The sequence below is a fragment of the Chiloscyllium plagiosum genome, chromosome 9 (assembly GCF_004010195.1).
Source record: "Chiloscyllium plagiosum isolate BGI_BamShark_2017 chromosome 9, ASM401019v2, whole genome shotgun sequence".
Taxonomy (NCBI): domain Eukaryota; kingdom Metazoa; phylum Chordata; class Chondrichthyes; order Orectolobiformes; family Hemiscylliidae; genus Chiloscyllium; species Chiloscyllium plagiosum.
The window spans coordinates 105,750,283-105,773,910 of record NC_057718.1 but is presented as its reverse complement, the minus strand read 5'-3'; the positions used below and the strand labels follow the sequence as shown (position 1 = coordinate 105,773,910).

The 23,628-nt window shown below is 41.7% G+C and overlaps 1 protein-coding gene across 4 annotated transcripts in view; it reads left to right on the top strand.

Moving 5' to 3' along the window:
- Positions 1-23,628, top strand: part of ehbp1 (EH domain binding protein 1) — a 386,143-nt gene that overhangs the window by 106,256 nt on the left and 256,259 nt on the right. For 2 of the 4 annotated variants that reach the window (XM_043696729.1, XM_043696728.1), the window contains exons 7-8: positions 1,485-1,589; positions 17,439-17,570. In XM_043696729.1, coding sequence (XP_043552664.1) covers positions 1,485-1,589; positions 17,439-17,570 — 237 coding nt within the window. The remainder of the gene's footprint in view (positions 1-1,484; positions 1,590-17,438; positions 17,571-23,628) is intronic. The other 2 variants (XM_043696731.1, XM_043696730.1) reach the window with 1 other exon arrangement.

The window sequence follows — 23,628 nt, the reverse complement described above, 5'->3', positions numbered from 1 at the left end:
ACTGGCACCCTATGTATCATCTGCAGGGTTCACTCACTTCACTTGAGATGCATCACAGCAACTCATCATGGCTCCTTCAACAGCACCGTCCAAATCTGCAACCTTTACCATAATGAAGGACAATGGATGCACATCCACAGTGAATACCACTGTCTGCTAGAATCCCACCCAATCTAACAGTTTCAATATTCCTGAATGGCCACTGGATCAGTAGCCTGGAATTTGCTCCCTTACTGCACTGTCTGTGTCCCTGCATCCCAAGTACTGCAATTGTTCAAGAAGGCAGTTCACCCACCACCACCTTGTGGCAGTTAAAGATGCATAATAAATGCTGACCTTCTAATGATGTCCGCATCCCGTGAATGAATGAAAATAACTTGTTGCAGAATTAAAATCTTTAACTCTTTAGTGAAACTGTCAAAGTTTCTGCACCTTCTGGACTACTTTGGTTATCGATATTGGTACAAGCTCATTTTCTTGAGGGTGATTAAGGGCAGACAAAAACTACTGACCTCATCAGTGATACCTATGCAGATAAAATTAAACAAAACAAGGATATTTTGGTTTCAGTTTGAAAGTTATCCCAAATAAAACTATTGAAAGTCTTGATTGTCTTTAGTGATGCTGCCAAGAATTAAGGAGCTTGGGGCTTTTGACAACTGTCCTGCATGTAGAGAGGAATTTATTTTGAAGGAGGACTACTGAATCTGACAAATCTCTTTCATTTATTGTTCAAGAGAGAGCTGCCATTTTATTTCCAAGAATGCAACAAAAGAATGACATACTGGTAGACCTCTGTCACACAGCTCTGAAACTCGCTGCTAAAACATATTCAGGAGCTCTCCAAAGTGACATCTTTGTTTTAAAATCGTACCCCACTTGAGTCTTTGATTTGTAGCTCACAACACTGGGAAACTGAGGGCAGGAACTCAATGGAAGCTTGTGCATGTGTTCTTCACATCACAACTATAAGCCAAGTTTTAGAGTTTATAGTTTGTATTGGTTTTTTAAAACTTACTGTCTTTTCTGCATTATAATGTCATCAGAAGTGCCAGTCTCAGCGTAGCATTGTATTTTCTTCAGTCTTTAGGATTGAATAAATTTTAATACTCTCAAATATTAAAGCGTTATAGAGCTGTTGTAAAAATGTGATCATTGAATTCAGTGCTTTTAGCCTCCTTTTTTTCAATGTGGTAGTACTAAAACAACTGTAACAGCTTTAATCATTTCACAGAATAGAAGACAACTCTGGCATTTGTATTTTAAATATTTTGAAGTTAGCAAGCAAAAGGATTTTGAAGAAAGTAATCTGATTCATTTTTTATGCAGCTGCACAATTTGAGAAACATCAAATTCCTGTGAGAATTACAAATGAGGAATAACATGAATCAGATAAGAAATATCTTTAGGGAGTTGTTTGCCTCTGTTGCTTTTTGCAGAAATTTCTGACCTCCTTATTATTTTCAACTGGCTTCTGTTCACAGAGATAGTAAACCAGTTGAATGCTCTGAGCAGCTTAGATGAAGAACAAGATGACTACCTAAAACAAGCAAATAAGCCTGCAGCTAAATCAACCAGTTCTTCTGAAGGTCTACAAGCTTTCTTCTTTTCTCTCTCTACTGTATACTCTCTATACTATAGTTGGTGAGCTGTAATGTTCTGTCACTTCATCTGTCTTGCTTTTGCTAATATTATTTTCCTGCATCTGCTGATGTGCTATTTTGTAATTTTGAGCATGTGCTTTTCAATTTACTATGTGCAGCAGTATCTGTATAATGTACATTTTCTTCTACATAGTCGTGATTCAAGGGTGCTGCATGTGGGCTTTTATTCTCTATTAGTATGAGCTGTTGGAGTTGAATTACATCTTAATATCATAGTCAAAAAGTACAATTTATTGAAGAACCTGTTTTTCATGGTTATAGCCTATATGCCATAAGTATATCCAATTGGGATGATCAGAGACACACCTGTCACTTTGACTTTTTCCAGGTATTTAAAGGTGAAGTACTTCTCTGGGTGCGGTATTCCATCGCCAAGTCATCATTTATTTACATGTGGAGAGTCCTTGATACTGATCCAGCTCCTGCAGAGCCAGCTCCCAGAGTGAACAGGATCTCTGACACACCTGTTTATTTTGCTAAAATTTTATTTAATAGTATAAATTACAGCTAACAATAAACAGAAAGCAGCGGTTAAAAAAAAGCTATATACAGAGGAATGGGAGCAAAGCCAAGCCCCACCATTCAACCAGTTTTCAGGGAAATAAGGACAAACCTCAAATATCACTTTCAAGCATCACAAAGTAAACAGTAACAAACACAGACAAGACAGTCCAATCAAATGAAAAAAAAAGTGCATAAAGCACAGACCCAATATAGCTTAAAAAAACTTGACACCAGTTCACACCACACTCTGATCAGACCATCCTTGGCTAACCTTCCTGCAGAGCTGAAAATGTGTTGCTGGAAAAGAGCAGCAGGTCAGGCAGCATCCAAGGAGCAGGAGAATCGATGTTTCGGGCATAAGCCCTTCTTCAGGAACCTTCCTGCAGGACAGTCGTTGGTCTTCCAGACTCCAGCTGCCCTGCGTACTGACCGACCCTTCCCAGGCCTGTTTTCTTCCAGCCTAGTCGTCGACTACCCAGCTCCCATGCACCTCACATACTTACTCAATAATATGGGCTGATTGTTGGCCTTCCAGTCTCCGTCCTGACTGACCCTCCCCAGCCACTTTCCTCGGGACGGACGTCGGCCACAGGCTACCGGTCACGCAGTATACTGGCCAAGCCACCCCCAATCTGCTTTCCTACGGTCGGGCTGTCGGCCTTCCAGCGTACTGACTGACTTTTTCTCCTGGCCGGTGTTCCTATGGACCGATCATCGGCTGTATGGCTCCCAACATACTGATTAGTCCTCCTCTGGTTGGCCTTCCGACAGGTTGCTGTCGGCCGCCTGGCTCAGCCTCTCCACGTACTGACCGGCCTGACTTATACTGGCCTGACTTATACTGGCCTTCCTGTGAGCACACTATCAATTGCCTAGCCCCTCCCACATTGGTCAGTACACAATCAGTCATCAACCCTGCAGTCCCCAGCTACCCCATGTACTGACTAGCCCATACTCAAACACAATCAATTACAAAACCCACATACAGTAACAGAATTCACAAAATTCTCACAATACACAGTTTCCAGTACCCAGGCAGAGTCCACGCTTGAAGGCGCACACACAAGTGTTCAGTCTGCATAGAGGCCTGGTCTATCCACACAGAACTAGGCCCACTCACAGGAATACAGTTCATTGTAAAAAGGTGCAGTTAACCCACAGGGAATGGTCCATTCCAGGATGCAGCAAATGTTCACCTCCCTGTGCGCACACACCTGTTCAGTCTTTGAGGCTGAGTCTACCCACAAAGGGCTAAGCCTACCCACAGAGGAACAGTTCATCTGGAAAGGTGCATTATCTCACAGGAGGTGGTGTAGTGCAGGTAGCTGTGGGGGTCAGTGGGTTTGTAATAATCTCAGTGGTTAGTCGGTCGCCGGAGATGGAGAGGTCCAGGAAGAGAAGGGAGGTGTCAGATGGTCCAGATAAATGTGACTTTGGGGTGAAAGGTGTTGGTGAAGTTGATTAGCTTTTCAACCTATTTGTGGCAGCACGAGGTGGTGCCGATTCAGTCAGTCATCGATGTAGCGGAGGAAAAGGTGGGGAATGGTGCCTGTTTGGCTGTGGAAGATGGACTGTTCCACATACCCAACAAAGACGCAGGCATAGCTGGGTCCATGGCTACCCCTTTGGTTTGGAGGAAGTGGGAGGATTGGAAGGAGAAGTTGTTGAGGGTGGGGACCAGTTCAGCCAGGCGGATGAAGGTCATACTGGTTGGGATGGTGAGAAAGGAAGAAATGGAGAGCTTGGAGGCCTTAGTTGTGGGTAGATGTGTACAGGGACTAGGGCGTGGGTGGTGTCCCGAATGTAGGTTGGGAGTTCCTGGACTGGAGTTGGGGGGGGCGCGGAGGGGGCAGGATGGTGTCAAGGTATGCAGAGATGAGTTCAGTGGGACAAGAGGCAATTGAGACAATGGGTCAACCAGGGAAGTTAGGTTTGGGAATCTTCAGTAGGAAGTGGAAGAGAGTGGAGCAAGGTTCGTGGATGATGAGGTTGGAGGCTCTCAGTTACCTTGCCTCCCAGCGCCACCCTCCTCCCTTCCAATTTTCCCAGCCCACAAGCCTTATTCGTGAAGGGCTTATGCCTGAAACATCAATTCTCCTGCACCTCAGATGCTGCCTGACCCACTGTGCTTTTCCAGCACCACACTCTACGCTGGCTACATAATTCAGCCAGTTTAGGAATCGGGTTCCCAAAAAAAAAACCAACAGCAGCAGTACACACTGGATGTGAGTAGCCATCTCAGTCAGTCCCCTGACTGAAATGTCCTTGACATTGATCCAGTTCCCGCAGAGTCAACAGGATGTCTGCCACTCCTGTTTATATTTTATTAACCAGTAAAATCACAAACAGTTAACAATAAACAGCAGTTTACAAGAAACAGCAATTTATAGGGAAAGGTGGGGGGGCAAAGCCAGACCCCCAAACCCCACCATACAACCAGTTCACAGGGGAAACAAAATGAGAGGACAAACTTCAAATCCCACCTTACCAAAAACAGGAGACACAATTACAAACAAACAGTCTGATAAACTGAATAATGAAACAGTGCATATTTCACAGACACCCATGGCAACTTAGCAAACCACCCGTCTTCCCACCTTCCAGCCACGCAAAGATAGCCTGCCCCTACACCCCTTCCGGCTGTCAGTCCAACATGCCCCTTGTGGCCAACTCTCGGACATCCTGTCCTCCCCATCCACTCCAGCACACAGAGTAAGTTGTCAGAAATAGAATCCACAACCAAAGGCAGAATCCATTCTGGTATGCAGAGTCCACTCCTGAAGGCAGCAAATGTACACCCCACAGTGCACACCACAGATGTTCAGTCTCCATAAAGGCCTGGTCTATCCACAAAAGATCAGGAACGGTTCATTGTAAAGATGCAGTTAACTCAGAGGTTTGGTCCACTCCCAAAGGAGGACACAGCAAATGCTCACTTCCCAGCACACACAAGTATTCAGTCTTTTCAGAAGCCTAGTCCACCTACAGAGGAACAGTTCATCTGGAAAGGTGCATTTTTTCACAGGGGCTAAATCTAAACACCAAAAAAGTGAAAACACATGCAAAAAAAAAAGAAAGAAACCAAGAATGCAAGGGTTAAGCTCTGCCACAAAATCAGCATAGTCCTTTTCTCAAAGTAAAAGAAAAGAGTAACACACAGACTGTAATCAGCCAGTGAAACAACAGTTCCCTAATGAGAACTGAATTATACCTGAAACACTGACTGTAAATCAGCCAGTTTAGAAATCAGTCCTCAATTTAAAGGAATACCAGTTAACAAACTGACTGTATAGTTCAAACCACTTCAGGAATCAGGTTCCCCAGAAAAAAACAGAAACCAACAGCAGCAGTACACACTGGATGTGGGCAGCCATCTCAGAGTCAGTCCCCTGACACAAATGGAGAGTCATTGGCACTGATGCAACCCTCAGAGTAAACAGAATGTCTGAAACTCCTGTTTATCTGTCAGCCAGAGCTCCATGATTGGATGAGATTAGCAGCCCCAATCAGGGAATTCATTTTATGAGGTCCACTTGGCTGACCTCATTATAATCACTACAACATGTGATCTTCCCTACAAGCATTGCAAAATTCTTATTTGCATCCCAGGTTTTTAATTCCTCCAATTAATTGCTTTCTCATTTCAGGCAAGCACACATTACCTTTCAGTGCCTCCCACATGTGTGCGACTTTTCTGAATGTTTGGTATGCTCTTATTTTCAAGAGACTTAAACTCATAGGGGTTTCTTAAACTACCTTATGTCACACTTTCCTGCTGCTCTTTTTCTTTGATCACTTCAGTTTGCAGCAATAAACCATGTTGCTCCCGACTGTAAGCTGCTGTTCTGAAAGCATTTGCTGGAAGGTGTGATAGTGTTGGCTGGAAGGGAAAGTGCCTGACCATCAGCTTGCACTTCCTATAACAAAGTATCTGAGATTGGGAATTCTGGATGACTAGGAATATTATTCATTGTGCCACTGGGTCATGTGTTTTATTGACACTTCAGTGCATATGCTCGTCAGCCAGACTGAGGTAAAGAAATCATTGATGCAATTTGGTTTGAAAGTTATGTGGTAATTTGTTAAACAAAGTACAGTCAATCTCTAGAACATAAAGCAAGTTTACATAAAGGAGTCATGATGTGGAGAAGCCGGTGTTGGACTGGGGTGGACAAAGTTAAAAATCACACAACACCAGGTTATAGTCCCAATAGGTTTATTTGGAAGCACTAGCTTTCAGAGCACTGCTCCTTCATCAGGTAGCTGTGCAGCAGGACCATAAGACACAGAATTTATAGCAAAATATTTCAGTATCATGCAACTGAAATGATACATTGAACAAACATAGATTGCTGTCAAGTCTTTCATCTTTTAGAATAGGTTGCAGGTTTCAGTTCATTAATATGTAAATCCCAGAACTTCTTTTAAGTCACATTCTCGAGATAATTTAAGGTTTTATAGAAAAAAGTGACATCTGAGCTCTGACAATGTGTTAAAGGTGTGAGGTTAGAGTCTTTATGTATTCCAACCTTGAGTCAGACTGGTTCTATTTCCAAAGTGGAATTTTAAAAATATTACATGGATTGACTGCCTGCTGATTTTTGAGCGACATAGAATGTATCTGCAAATATAATTCACCCCACAGACCTATTTGTGTGTGCGTGCATGTGTGAGAGAGAGAGAGTGTGTGAGTGAGTATGTAGTGCAGTGGGGTCACCTGTAGTGTGACATGAACCCAAGGTCCTTGTTGAGGCCATCCTCGTGGGTACCAAACTTGGCTAACAGCCTCTGCTCGGCCACTCTGCATTGTTGCATATCCCAAAGTCTGCCTTGGAGGATAGTCACCCAAAGGTCTGAGGCTAAATGCTGAACTGAGAATTTATAAAATAATGCATGGATTGACTGCCTGCTGATTGTGCACATTTTGAACAAAATAAAATATATCTGCAAATATAATTCTGCTAATGCTGCTCCTCGGATGCTGCCTGAACTGCTGTGCTCTTCCAACACCACTAATCCAAAATCTGGTTTCCAGCATCTGCAGTCATTGATTTTATCTAATTCTGCAAATGGACATTCGAAAATAGAACCAGTCTGACTCAAGATTGGGATACAGACAGACACTAACTTCACACCTTTAATGCATTGTCTGAGCTGAGATGTCATTTTTAAAAAATAAAACCTTAAGTTATCTTGAGAACTTGACTTAAAAGAAGTTCTGGGATTTACATATTAATGAACTGAAATCTGCAATCCATTCTAAAAGATGAAAGACTTAACAGCAATCTAGAGTTGTTCAATATATAATTTCAGTTGCATGACATTGTGATCTTTTGCTATAAATTCTGTCTCTTATGGTCCTGCTCCACAGCTATCATATGAAGGAGTAGTGCTCTGAAAGCTAATGCTTATAAATAAACCTGTTGGGACTGTAGGCTGGTATAGTGTGATTTTTAACTACTGTACATTAAGGAGTCATGATTTGGAGATGCTCGTGTAGGACTGGGGTGTACAAAGTTAAAAATCACACCACAACACCAGGTTAAATTAAATCTGTTGGACTATAACCTGGTGTTGTGTGATTTTTACCATTGTATATACAGGAGGTCATTAACGTACAGCATGACCCTTCACAACCTTAACCCTTCACTGCTTCACCTCATGACAAAGCACTTCCTTCCTTAATTCATTCATGGGATGTGGGACTCACTGGCCAGGCAAGCATTTACTGCCCATAAGTGCCGTCTGGGAAAAGTCAGCCACGTAATTATGGGCCTGGGGTTACATGTAGGCCAGACAAGGTAAGGATGGCAGGTTTCCAATCCTAAAGGACACTTGTGTATCAGTTAAAAATGGACTCTCCCACATGTTACTTTCTGACTGAGCAACAGTTCAACCAGCTCCTTCTATATTGGTGTAGGTCTGCAGTCAATGTGAGTGAGCTTTACCAGAGCATTTCATCATCGAGATGTACAACATGGAAACTGACCCTTCGGTCCAACTCGTCTATACCAATCAGATATCCCAACCTGATCTAGTCCCACCTGCCAGCATTTGGCCCATATCCCTCCAAACCCTTCCTATTCACATACTCATGTCTTTTAAATGTTGTAATTATACCAGCCTCCACCACTTCCTCTGGCAGCTCATTCCATACACGCACCAGCCTTTGCCTGAAAAGTAACCCCTTAGATCCCTTTTAAAATCTTTCCCCTCTCACCCTAAACCTATGCCTTTTAGTTCTGGACTCCCCCATCCCAGGGAAAGACCTTGTCTGTTTACCTTATCCATGCCCCTCATAATTTTATAAACCTGTATGAGGTCACCCCTCAGCCTTCAACACTCTAGGGAAAACAGCCCCAGCATGTTCAGTCTCTCGCTATAGCTCAAATCCTCCAACACTGACAACATCCTTATAAATCTTTTCTGAACCCTTTCAAGTTCCACAACAACGTTCCGATAGGTGGGCGACCAGAATTGCACACAATATTCCAAAAGTGGCCAAACAATGTCCTGTACAGCTGCAACATGACCTCCCAACTCCTGTACTCAATGCTGTGACCAATAAAGGAAAATATACCAAATGCCTTCTTCACTATCCTATCTACATGTGATTCTCAAGGAACTACAAGCCTGCATTCCAAGGTCTCTTTGTTCAACAACATTCCCCAAGACCTTACCATTAAGTGTACAAGTTCTCCCCTGATTTGTGTTTCCAAAATGTAACACCTCATATTTATCTAAACTAAACTCCATCTGCTACTCCTCGGCCATTGGCCCGTTTGATCAAGATCCCATAGTGCTGTGAGGTAAGTTTCTTTGCTGTCCACTACACCTCCAATTTTGGTGTCACCTGCAAACTTATTAACAATACTCTTATGTTCACATCCAAATCATTTATATAAATGACAAAAAGCAGTAGATCCAGCACCGATCCTTGTGGCATTCCACTGGTCACAGGCCTCCACCACCACCCTCTGTCTTCTACCTTTGAGCCAGTTCTGTATCCACATGGCTAGTTCTCCCTGCATTCCCGAAGATCTAACCTTGCTAACCAGTCTCCCATGGGGAGCCTTGTCGAATGTCTTACTGAAGTCCGTAAAGATCACATCTAATGCTCTGCCCTCATCAATCCTCTTTGTTACTTCTTCAAAAAACTCAATCAAATTTGTGAGACATGATTTCCCATGCACAAAACCATGTTGACTATCCCTAATCAGTCCTTGCCTTTCCAAATACATATAAATCCTGTCCCTCAGGACTTTCTCCAACAACTTGCCCACCACTGATGTCAGGCTCACTGGTCTATAGTTCCCTGGCTTGTCCTTACCACCTTTCTTAAATAGTGGCACCATGTTAGCCAACCCCAGTCTTCCGGCACCTCACCTGTGACTATGTTGGTCCGAAGGGCCTGTTTCCACACTAAGTAATCTAATCTAATCTAATCTAATCTAATCTAATATCTCAGCAAGAGACCCAGCAATCACTTCGCTAGCTTCCCACAGAGTTCTAAGAAACACTTGATCCAGGTCCTGGGGATTTATCCACTTTTATGTTTTAAGATATCCAGCAGCACCACCTCTGTAACATGACATATTAATTGATAACTCAGTTCAATTTTCAGCAACATTGGAAAGGCATCTGCATTCCAGTATCATCAGCAATGTCAGTGTTTTCAAAGTTAACCATGATTCAACACATTCTTAAATGTAAATATCTGATAAGCTGTCATAAATATGTAATAATCAAACTTAAAGCTTTCAGACTCATCTATTTTCAATGTGGTAGTGCTACAACACAATTGTTAGCAGATTTAATCTTTTCGCGATAGTCGAAGACATCTTTGTCATCAGTATTTGAAAGCAAGCTAAAGAATTTCATACAAATGGGAATGGGATCCCTGGGGTGTTGGGAGGGTGCAAAAACTGGAATGGGAGGCTTTCATATTGAGAGACTTAGCAGAAGAAACACGCACTCATTTATTGTTCAAAAGCACCAAGTATTTTGACATGATAATACTGAGAAAATAAATTTGTCCAGACTATGAGACATAATTTTAAGCTCACTACCTAAAAAGCATAAATGGCAGGGAGATTTCTTTTTATGTGAAGTATTGTTGAGACAAGGATTTCATGATCCAAAGACATGCAATGTATTCAAAGGGAAGTGGATAAATATTTTAGTAGCAGAAGCATTAAAGGGGAAAGGAAGAGCAGCCTTTCTTTCAGAGAGTTTGTACAAACACTGGGCTATAAGGCCTTATTTTATATTTTAGAATTCAATGATTTTTTTTCTTGAAATGCCTCATTTTGTGCTAGTTTACTTAACTTTTCCAGCAGTACTTATACTGAATAGTTGTAGTTATCTTGCTAGTTATCTGTCCAGCTTTTATCTAGTTTTCAAAATTTATTCAGAATAAGATCCAAAACTTTGTTGAACCAGGGAACACTGTATCGAAGGAAGGGATCCATTTAGGATGGCGATGAGGAATTTATTCTCTGTGTAGTGAATTTTTGGAATTCTTTGCCCTCAAAATCTGTGGAAGCTCAATCAAGAGCATGTTTAAGACTGAGATCCATAGATGTTGGGATGCTAAAAGCATCAAGGGATATGCTGATAGGACAGAAAAATGTTATTGAAATGGAAAATCAGCTGTGAGCTGATTGAATGGGCAAATGAGCTTGAAGGGCTCAATAGCCTACTCCTACTACTATTTCTTATGTTCTTTATTTTCCTGGCAAAGTAGGATATTCACAGCTTAAAGTTCAGTTGTGCCAATTATTTTGTAGTCCCGGTCTCATTCGTTCATTAGTTCTCCCTTTATGAAATTCATGCTGAGTCATATTTATAGACTTGCAGCTTCTGGCAATATTACCAATCAGCTGCCTTGCCAACAAGCCAAAGTTAGCAATGTAAGCCCGTCAGTTATTCTTCAGGTGTTCCATTCAGTGTGGTAGGAGACCTCAATAAAGAAAGGTCCAGAGCTTCACAAAAGTGTATTAGTAATAATGTTGGCCGATCTCAGTAATTTCCCTCACTTTGACAGGATTTTAGAGTTCTTAAAACTGACAGATTCAAGTGAATTTGAGGAATCAGATTACTCTGATACACTATAGGTGATCCAAGGCTATATAGTTCCAGAAGCTATGCAAGCTATGGTATTTTTCTACATAGAATGTAGAACATAGAAACATACAGCACAGAACAGGTCCTTCGACCCACGATGTGCCGAGAATTATTCCTAATCTAAAATAAAATAACCTAACCTGCGCACCCTCAATTCACTGCTATTCATGCGCATGTCCAGCAGTCACTTAAATGTCCCTAATGACTCTGTTTGCACCAGCACCACTGCTTGCAATGCATTCTATGCCTTCACAGCTCTGCATGAAGAACCTACCTCTGACGTCTCCTCTATACCTTCCTCCTAATATCTTAAAACTATGACCCGTCGTGCCAGTCAATCCTGTCCTGGGGAAAAGTCTGGCTATTGACTATATCCATACCTCTCATTACCTTGTATACCTCAATCAGGTCACCTCTCTTTCTCCTCTCCAGAGAGAAAAGTCTGAGCTTAGTCAACCTCTCTTCATAAGACAAGCCCTCAATCCAGGCAGCATCCTGGTAAACCTTCTTTGCACCCTCTCCAAAGCCTCCATATCTTTCCTATAGTAGGGTGAACAGAACTGGACACAATATTCCAATTGTGGTTTCACCAGGGACTTGTAGAGCTGCAACAAAACCTCGCGGCTCTTAAACTCGTTAATGAAAGCCAAAACACTATATGCTCTTTTAACAACTCTATCCACTTGGTGGCAACTTTGAGGGATCTATGTACTTGAACAACAAGATCCCTTTGTTCCTCCACACTGCTGAGAATCCTGTCTTTAATCCTATATTCAGCATACGAGTTTGACCTTCCAAAATGCATCACTTCGCATTTATCCAGTTTGAACTCCATCTGCCGTTTCTCAGTCCAGCTCTACATCTGTCTATATCATACTGCAGCCTGTCTATATCATACTATCAACAGCACCTCCAACCTTTGTGTCATTGGCAAATGTACTAATCCACCCCTCAACCTCCTCATCCAAGTCATTTATAAAACCTACAAAGAGCAGAGGCCCAAGAACAGAGCCCTGCGGGACACCACTCAACACTGACCTCTAGGCAGAATACTTTCCTTCTGCAACCACTCTCTGCCTTCTGTCAGCCAACCAATTCAGAATCCAGATAGCCAAATCTCCCTGTATCCCATACCTCCTGACTTTATGAATTAGCCTACTATGGGGAACCTTGCTGAAGTCCATATACACCACATCTTCTGCTCGACATTCGTTGCACTGTTTCGTCACCTCCTCGAACTCAATAAGATTTGTGAGGCATGACCTGCCCCTCACAAAGCCATGCTGACTGCCTTTTATCACGTGATGTTTTTACAGTCATAAATCCTATCCCTCAGAATTCTTTCCAAAACCTTGCTGACCACAGACATAAGACTACTGGTCTGTAATTGTCAGGGATTTCCCTATTGCCCTTCTTGAAAAGAGGAACAACATTTGCCTCTTTCCAATCCTCTGGTACGACTCCCATGGAGAGTGAGGAAGCAAAGATCTTCGCTAGCAGCTTAGCAACCTCCTTTCTAACTTCCTGGAGCAACCTAGGATAAATCTGGTCTCGCCCTGGGACTTATCAATCTTAATGTTTGCCAAAATTTCCAGCATATCGACTTCATCAATCTCGACCTGTTCAAGCCTGTATCCCAGCACCTCAAAGTTCTCATTCACGACAAGGTCTCTTTCCTTAGTGAAAACCAAGGCAAGAAACTAATTTAGGCCTTCCCCTATCTGCTCAGACTCCATGTACAAGGTCCCTACACTATGCCTGACCAGTGCTACCTTCTCCCTGATCGTTCTCTTATTCCTCACGTAAGAGTAAAATTTTTATTTGAATTAAATGATTTTCAATGATTGGGGTAGACTAAAGTTGAAAAGATTATACTCAAGTTATATAGATGAGTGAGCTCTACAATTGGTTAGGATACTGTATTTGCACAGCTCAAAACTTTCATCATTTCCAGTGCAGTTGGATGGGATGAAAGTTCCCTTGCTCTGCTGTTTTTGAGGATCTTGTATTGATCAAGCTTGATAAATCTCAGTCCCACAGCTGAGCATTTCATGTCTGTAAAATGATATGTTAATATTGTGTAAAAGCCTTGGAAATGAAGAAAGTTTTTTTTCCTCTGATGGTCATTTTCCCTCAGAAGACATGGAGGTTAGGTCATTGAATCCATTTGTTTGGCTGAGTTTGGAGTTATTTGATAGACAAGGCAGTTGATGGCTATGGAGTCAGTCAGGAAAGTGGGTGATGAGACTAAACACCGATCAGCCATGATCTTATTGAATAGCAGAGCAGCCTTGAGGAACCAAGTAACCTAATCCTGCTCCTAAATTCTAGGTTTCTAACTGTTGTGCTCAATCTCCATCCCGGTTCCAAACTTGAGAAATCCAAGAACAAAAATTCACACTCTTAGATTAAGTGTTTTAACTTTGATTTTGAGATCAGAGCTATGGACTGGATTTAAAATTAGTTGATCTCAAATGAAAGATTTTGTTTTCCCCCTTTGGGCTTTGATCCAAGCTAATGGTAATATTGGACAAGTCAGACCTAATGTGAAACCTGGCTTGATAAGTTTTGTTTGTAATGGTATTTACTGAACATATTCATGAGAGGGTGCCAGTACAGTTTTAACAGAAGAAACCCAAAGTTTATTACACACAAAACAAAAAGGTATTTTACACTATACACCAATAATTTAAGACCATTCTATTAAAAATATCAAATAAATATTCAACTCTTTTGTCTTCAATAACATCCTTACAAATATTCACATACTGGTGAAAGGTCACCTGTGTCTACTTTAAAGTTCCACATTCAATCGGCGCAGCTATCATTGGTTCCTGGAGCTTTCTTCTTATTGACTTCTAAGCACTTTCAGAACAAGTATATAAAACTTCCAGCAATTTTCTAATTTTGAACAATTGATCCTTGGTCACTCAGGACATTTTCCCTAGCTCTGATTTTTCTTTTGGAGATTGCTAAAGTTAATGCATTATTCTCGTAGGACTGAACCTGCACACTCTCCCTGGCCTTTTGGATGATTCAGTCTTGGTGTCATAGGATACCTTATTGCCAGGCAAACACAATTTTATTTCTTTGACCTTGTTTCTAATGCTTTGAACTATTCATCCAGAGGGTTTGGAGACCTCACTTAGATGCAGGTAAACAAAACCTCAGGTAACTAAAACTGTCCTCTCTTTCTTAACAAAACAATATGAAATTACAAAAAAAATCCTAAACTAGACATGATTCTGTCTACTTTAAAATTCAGGTTTCCAAATAACAATAACTTCATGAAATCTCATCACACCTTTATGTAGGAATGGATATGTGAACTTTTCAAAAATGATTCAATCTCATCAGTTTCCTTTTCCACAATTTATGGATAAATATCTAGACCAGGATTGCAGATTTCGAACTTCATTGAAATTTTGTTTTCGTTGAAGCTTTGAGCGTGGGTGAACAGTGAAGATTGAATGAAAGTGGACGGTTTTGGGGTTCTGCTTGGATTACCATTGATGATTATGGTGTATTTCTGTACAGTTTTACCTGCTAAACTGGTATAAATAGGGAAAGTCTAGTTTTTTTTTTGGAAATGTAGGTTTTTGTGGGCCAAAAGGCTTGCATTTGTTATACTTTCATGATAGAGTCATATAGCACAGAAACAGATCCTTTGGTCCAACTCGTTCATTCCAATCAGTTTTTCCAAAACTAAACTAGTCCCATTGGCCTGCTCTTGGCCCATATCCAGCTAAACCTTTCTTCTTCGTGTATCTGGCCAGATATCTTTTAAATGTTGTAATTGTGCCCACCTCTACCACTTCCTTTGGCAGTTTATTTCATATGTACTACTCTCTGCGTGAAGAAGTTGCCCCTTAGGTCCCTTTTAAATCTTTCCCTGCTCGCCTTAAACCAATGCCCTCTAGCTTTGAACTCCCTCTACTCTAAGGAAAAGACCTTTGGTATTCACCATGTCTATGCCTCTCATGATTTTATAAGCCTCAATAAGGTCATCCCCTGAACCTCTTATGTTCAAGGGGCAAAGGGTCCCAGCCTATGAAGCAATCATTTGTGCTTAATTTATTCCACCTGCACCTAGAAAACCTTTATGTCATAATCCTTGCTTTCCAGGTTTAGTAAATGTGAGATGATAGTCAAGGCTTTGTTCTCAACAGTTGATCTTTTCAGTAATGTTCTGCTGAATGTGGTTGATCCTCTGGATTCCATGGTGTGTAGGAGTTGCAGAAAATTGACCCTTGCACTGAGTTACGTTATAGGACTAGGAGTTTCAGGCTTTGATTATTAAGTCGTCCTGCTCTGTATGACCATCATCCCTGAAAAAATCCACTGTGTACTATGTTCATTATTCACCAGAATAATGTTACAATTTCATCTGACCAAAGATATTACATTTCTTTACTATGTTGTGGTGGTGAAAATAAGAATACTCAACTTGACTTGGTGGATAGAATTCATTCTTCCTGACAGAAATGGAAAAGCAAGTTTGCTGCTTCTGTATTGGTTCAGCATAATTCCCAGTCTGCATTTACCACTCAGGCATTACTGCACAAGAAAAATACTAACAAGTTGTAATTTTGGACTACAGTGGAAATCTTATTTTGATGAGGGTTTTAGACCTGGCATTGTGAAAATACAGAACTCATAAATTTGTTGGAGTTGTCTTTGAAGTCTTAGTTCAACTCAGATATATTGACAGGTCTCTTTGAATTAGTAACACAACTTGTGGATTACAACAAATAAACAAAAAAAAAACTATAGTTATTTTTCAATTAAACAGATGCTCCACTGTCCTCACCATCTTCCTTTCCTTGTATTTTAATTATTAAACTTCATATTGGTCACGCTCCTGATTGTACTAACTATCTTTAACCAAGTTCTGTCATAGTAAATGGGTATATCTGGTGGTGAGGAGATTTCGGGGAGGTATCGTATATATACTCGAGTAATAGTTAATCTCACGTAAAAATTGACCCCTTAGTTTTAGCCAAATAACCTCGAATTTTCAATATATCTCATGTAAAAGTCGACATTAGTTCTTCACAGATAACATATTACTGTTTATGAGTCAGTGTGCCGCCGTCACGTCCCGCCCCGCTCCAGTGTTCCAGTCAGCTGGTTGTTCCGCTCCCAGCCTTCCAGTCCGCTGGCTGTTTTTTTCCCAATTAAGGTTTTCAGAATTACCATAATTCGTTTCTTTTTCATTCGTTTAGAGATCACTTGGGCTTCTGCTAAAGATATGGTATGAATTTGATAAGCATGAATTTCAGCCCCTCAAAAGTAGTATTCATATAATAGTTGACCCCATAAGTTTAACCTTAAAAAGTAGTCAAAACATTTGTCTATTACTCGAGTATATACAGTACTTTGCGATGGTCCTGATTTAAAAAAAGACTCATAAAACTGATTCTAGGTACGTTTAGTAATGCTACTACAAAAAAGCTTTTAGTTTGAAAATTATGATAGAAGGACTAAACTTAAGTAATTTCAAGATTTAATAAAACTACTTTGTTTTTGTACCATGCTCATTGTGATTTTGGAGTATGTACAGGATATTATTGATTGCGATAAAGATACAAGTGTGAAACCCTCATTGTGTTCTACTGGCCTCGTATCTACAAAGCCTTAATTGAATACGTTCAAAGAAATGTAATTGAAGATAAAACAATTAATGCTGGTATTTACATTGAAATATTTATTTATTATAGCAGAGAATTTATTTTCTGAAGCATTATCTTCCTAATTCACTTGTAACATATTCCAAACACTAAGATGCAAATCATTTGCTCCAAGAAGTTTTGTTTGCGTTAGTCATTGAGAGCTATCTGTTATTCCCCGTTTTAGACCACCTGATTTTCCTTTGCAATGGAATTCCTTGCCCCACCTCTGCTTGCAGTGTACCTGCGTAATGCAGCTTTTCATAGAATTGTATTGACCACTGTATGATCTCTCTCTCTCAATGCCGCATTCTACCCACCTTGTTAAATTTTAAAATTTTGGGCAAGTGCAGCAGGTTTTATTCCGAGCTTTTTTAAATTGATATCTTTACATTGATCTCTTTTAATAGTTTTATACTAGATTGAAGATCATGTGCAAAAATATGGAATAAAGTTATGTAACTAACTTTTGCAGAACTTATCAATAAACTCAATATTTTGGAAGAGGAGGAGGAGCCCCCTATCACAAGACTCGACCCATTTAGAGAGTTTGATACTTCTGGACTGAATCCTTTTGGAGACCCAGATGATGATCCTGATATAGAAGGTATAAAGTTTTATTTCACTGTAGTACATACAAAATGGTAATTTTTAAAATACAACAGTACAGATTTTGCATTAACGCTGTTTCATGCTGTCGTTGAGAGTTTATACTCTTGTAAAGCTTTTGGTTCTAAAAAACCAATTGGCACAAGGCATTAAGCCATGAGAATAATAATTGTCATTCACTCAGTTCTGCTGGTTGTTTTGCTAATATTTTAGAAACCGCACTATCATTCTCATGATTTGAAAATGTTGTTGGACTGGGGTGTACAAGGTTAAAAATCACACAACACCAGGTTATTGTGCAACAGGTTTAATTGGAAGCACTAGCTTTTGGAGTGCTGCTCCTTCATCAGCTACAGACAAAACCACCAGATGAAGGAGCAGCGCTCTGAAAGCTAGTACTTCCAATTAAACCTGTTGGACTATAACCTGGTGCAGTGTGATTTTTAATCTATCATTCGCAACTCACTACTGACATAGTAGCGAGTTATAGAGATATACAGCATGGAAACAGACCCTTCGGTCCAACCCGCCCATACTGACCAGATATCCCAACTTAATCTAGTCCCACTTGCATCCGGCCCATATCCCTCCAAATCCTTCCTATTCATGTACCCATCCAGATACCTTTTAAATGTTGCAATTGTACTAGTCTCCACCTCTTCCTCTGGCAGCTCATTCCATATATGTACCACCATCTGCGTGAAAACGTTGCCTCTTAGGTCTCTCTTATATGTTACCCCTCTCACCCTAAATCTATGCCCTCCTAGTTCTGTACTACCCCACCTCAGGGAAAAGATTTTGTCTATTTATCCTATCCATGCCCCTCATGATTTTCTAAACCTCCATAAGGTCACCCCTTAGCCTCCGACGCTCCAGGGAAAACAGTCTCAGCCTGTCCCTGGGACGGCACGGTGGCTCAGTGGTTAGCACTGCTGCCTCACAGTACCAGGGACCCAGGTTTGATTCCAGCCTTGGGCGACTGTCTATGTGGAGTTTGCACATTCAGGAAGTATGGATACAGGGAGATTTGGCTATCTGGATTCAGAATTGGTTGGCTGACAGAAGGTAGATGGAAATTATTCTGCCTAGCAGTCAGTGTTGAGTGGTGTCCTGCAGGGCTCTGTTCTTGGGCATCTAGTCTTTGTAGTTTTTATAAATGACTTGGATGAGGAGATTGAGGGGTGGGTGATTAGATTTGCCAATGACACAAAGGTTGGAGGTGCAGTTGATAGTATCAAGAGCTATTGCAGGCTGCAGTGTGATATAGACAGGACGTAGAGCTGGGCTGAGAATTGGCAGAAGGAGTTCAACCTGGATTTTGGTAATGCATTTTGGAAGGTTGAACTTGAATGCTGAATATAAGATTAAAGGCAGGATTCTTGGTAGTATGGAGGAAGAGAGGTCTCTTGGTGTTCAAGTACATAGATCCCTTAAAGTTGCCACCCAAGTGGATAGAGTTGTTAAGAAAGCATATGGTGTTTTGGCTTTCATTAACAGGGGGATTGAGGTTAAGAGCCGCGAGGTTTTGCTGCAGCTCTACAAGTCCCTGGTGAGACCACACTTGGAATATTGTGTCCAGTTCTGGTCGCCCTACTATAGGGAAGATACGGAGGCTTTGGATATGGTGAAAAAAAGTTTTACCAGGATGCTGCCTGGACTGGAGGGCTTATCTTATAAAGAGAGGTTGACTAAGCTCGGACTTTCCTCTCTGGAGAGGAGGAGGAAGAGAGGTGACCTGATTGAGGAATACAAGATAATGAGAGGCATGGATAGAGTCAATAGCCAGAGACTTTTCCCCAGGGCAGGATTGACTGGCACGGGGGGGGGTTATAGTTTTAAGATATTAGAAGGAAGGTATAGAGAGGGGGACATCAGAGGAAGGTTCTTTACGAAGAGAGTTTAAATGCATGGAATGCGTTGCCAGTGGTGCTGGTGCAAGCAGTCATTAGGGACATTTAAGCGGCTGCTGGACATATGCACATGGATAGCAGAGTTGAGGGGTGCGTAGGTTAAGTTATTTTATTTTACATGAGGATTAATCCTCGGCACAACATCGTGAGTCTAAGGGCCTGTTCTGTGCTGTACTTTTCTATGTTCTATGTTCTAAAACATCAAGTGGATACAGGGAGAACTAGCCATTTGGATGCAGAACTGGCTCAAAGGTAGAAGACAGAGGGTGATGGTGGAGGGTTGTTTTTTAGACTGAAGCCTGTGACCAGTGGAGTGCCACAAGGATCCTCTCCTTTTTGTCATTTACATAAATGATTTGGATACGAGCATAAGAGGTACAGTTAGTAAGTTTGCAGATGACACCAAAATTGGAGGTGTAGTGGACAGCGAAGAGGGTTACCTCAGATTACAACGGGATCTTGATCAGATGGGCCAATGGGCTGAGAAGTGGCAGATGGAGTTTAATTCAGATAAATGTGAGGTGCTGCATTTTGGGAAAGCAAATCTTAGCAGGACTTATACACTTAATGATAAGGTCCTAGGGAGTGTAGCTGAACAAAGAGACCTTGGAGTGCAGGTTCATTAGCTCCTTGAAAGTGGAGTTGCAGGTAGCTAGGATAGTGAAGAAGGCTAGGATAGTAAAGGTATGCTTTCCTTTATTGGTCAAGAGTATTGAGTACAGGAGTTGGGAGGTCATGTTGCGGCTGTACAGGACATTGGTTAGGCCATTGTTGGAATATTGCGTGTAATTCTGGTCTCCTTCCTATTGGAAAGATGTTGTGAAACTTGAAAGGGTTCAGAAAAGATTTACAAGGATGTTGCCAGGGTTGGAGGATCTGAGCTACAGGGAGAGGCTGAACAGGCTGGGGCTGTTTTTCCTGGAGCGTTGGAGGGTGAGGGGTGACATTATAGAGATTTATAAAATTATGAGGGGCATGGATAGGGTAAATAGACAAAATCTTTTCTCTGGGGTCAGGGAGTCCAGAACTAGAGGGCATAGGTTTAGGGTGAGAGGGGAAAGATATAAAAGAGACCTAAGGGGCAATGTTTCACACAGAGAGTGGTACGTGTATGGAATGAGCTGCCAGAGGAAGTGGTGGAGGCTGGTACAATGACAACATTTAAAAGGCATTTGGATGGGTATATGAATAGGAAGGGTTTGGAGGGATATGGGCCAGGTGCTGGCAGTGGGACTAGATTGGGTTGGGATATCTGGTCGGCGTGGACAGGTTGGACCAAAGGGTCTGTTTCAATGCTGTACATCTCTATGACTTTATGACTAAGTGGTGCATATTTCTAGACAGTGTTGCTTTTCGAAGCAGTGAGGAGAATGCTTTGAAGCTGAGCAACGCAGGTAATGTTTGAGTTGAGGAGAAACTGCTTGATGAAGGCCCTTGAATTTGTTTTTAGCTTGTTGCAAATCAGTAAATATGTGGGCAGTCAGATGCATCCAGAGCCTGCAAACTGTGAACATATCTCTTGCTCTGCCACTGTCCATGCAAGTTGTTAGACAGAAAATCTAAGAAAGCTGAAAAGAAAAAAATTCTTACAAGAAAACAAATAGGTTCACCTGATCAATTCTTGAAGTGCGAAAAGACCAGCAGTTTGTCATCATTGCTGAAATTAAAAGGAACTGTGTGAGATAACTGCTGGAGCTATTCGGGTGTGTTTAAACTAGCTCAGCAGGGGGATGGGAACCGGAGGTGTAGTTGCAGTGCACAGGAGGATGAGAGTAGGAAGGACAGGGACAGGATTTCACGGTCTCACAGGAATGTGCTGGCAGACAGCAAACTGGTTTGAAGTGTGTCTACTTCAACGCCAGAAGTATCTGAAATAAGGTAGGTGAGCTTGTAGCATGGTTAGGTACCTGGGGCTTCGATGTTGTGGCCATTTCGGAGACATGGATAGAGCAGGATGGGGAATGGATGTTGCAGATTCCAGGGTTTAGATCTTTCATTAAAAACAGGCAAGGCGGTAAAAGAGGGACAGGCGTGGCCTTGTTAGTCAAAGATAGTGTAACAGTGGCTGAGAGAATTTTTGATGAGGACACGTCTACTGAGGTAGTGTGGGCTGAGGTTAGAAACAGGAGAGGAGAGGTCACACTGCTTGGAGTTTTTCATTAGCCTCCGCAGAGTTCCAGGGAGTTGGAAGAGAGGATTAGCAAAATTATTCTGAGTAGGAGTGAAAGGAACAGGGTGGTCATTATGGGGGACTTTAACTTCCCCAATATTGACTGGAAATGTTATAGCTCCAGTGCGTCAGATGGATCAGTTTTTGTCCAATGTGTACAGGAGGGTTTCATGACACAGTATGTCGAAGGGCCGACAAGAGGTGAGGCCACACTGGATCTGGTGCTTGGTAATGAACCAGGCCAGGTGTTTGATTTAGTTGTAGGTGAGCACTTTGGAGAGCGTGACCATAATTCAGTTACGTTTAGTTTAGCGATGGCAAGAGATAGGTACAGGTCAAGAGTTATCGATGGGGCAACGGCAATTATAATGCGATTAGGCAAGAATTAGGACGCGTAGAATGGGGTAGCAAAATGCAGGGTATGCAGACAATCGAAATGTGGAGCTGGTTTAAGGAACAGATATTATGTGGTCTGGATACGTATGTCCCTGTCAGGCAGGGAGGAAGTGATAAAGTAAGGGAACTGTGGTTTACTACAGAAATTGCATCTCTTGTTAAGAAGAAGAAAGAGGCTTATTTGTTGATGAGGCAAGATGGTACAGATGAGGCGATGGAGAGTTACAGATCAGCTAGGAAGGATTTAAGGAGAGAGTTAAGAAGAGCATGGAGAGGACACGGAGCAGTCTTTAGCAAATAGAATAAAGGAGAACCCTAAAGCTTTCTATAGGTATGTGAGGAATAAAAGGATGATTAGGTAAGAATAGGGCCAGTCAAAGACAGAAGTGGGAAGTTGAGTGTGGACCCTGTAGAGATTGGAGGGGTGCAAAATGAACATTTCTCATCGGTGTTCACTCAGGAAAAGGAGAATATTGTAAAGGAGAAGATATTAGACTAGAAAGGATCGAGGTTAGTTACGCACAGGTGTTATCAATTCTCGAAGGAGTGAAAGTAGGCAAGTCCCCTGGGCCGGATGGGATTTATCCGAGGATTCTCTGGGAAGCTAGGGAGGAGCTAGCAGACCCTTTTTGGCTTTGATATTTGAGTTGTCATTGTTTACAGGTTTAGTACCTGAGGACTGGAGGATTGCAAATGTTGTGCCCTTGTTCAAGAAGGGCAGCAGAGATGACCCAGGTAATTATAGACCAGTGAGCCTTACTTCTGTTGTAGGAAATATTTTGGAAAGGATTATAAGAGATAAGATTTATGATCATCTAGCAAGCAACAATTTGATTTCAGATAGTCAACATGGTTTCGTCAAGGGCAGGCCGTGTCTCACAAACCTCTGAGTTTTTTGAGAAGGTGACCAAGCATGTAGATGAGGGTAGGGCAGTTGACGTGGTATACATGGACTTCAGTAAAGCCTTTGATAAGGTTCTACATGGTAGGCTATTGGAAAAAATGCAGAGACATGGAATTGAGGGTGATTTAGCAGTTTGGATTAGAAATTGGCTTTCTGAAAGAAGGCAGCGAGTGGTGGTTGATGGAAAATATTCAGTCTGGAGTCCAGTTACGAGTGGTGTGCCACAAGGATCTGTTTTGGGACCACTGTTTTCGTCATTTTTATAAATGACTTAAACGCAGGAATAGGTGGATGGATTAGTAAATTTGCAGACGACACTAAAGTCGGTAGAGTAGTGGACAATTTGGAAGAATGTTACGGGTTGCAGGGGGACTTGGATAAACTGCAGAATTGGGCTGAGAGGTGGCAAATGGAGTTCAGTGCAGCTAAATGTGAGGTGTTGCACTTTGGGAAGAATAACAGGAAGGCAGAGTACTGGGTCAGTGGAAAGATTCTTGGAGTCCATGTACATACATCCCTGAAAGTTGTCACCCAGGTGGATAGTGCTGTTAACATAGAACATAGAACATAGAAGAATACAGCGCAGTACAGGCCCTTCGGCCCTCGATGTTGCGCCGATCCAAGCCCACCTAACCTACACTAGCCCACTATCCTCCATATACCTATCCAATGCCCG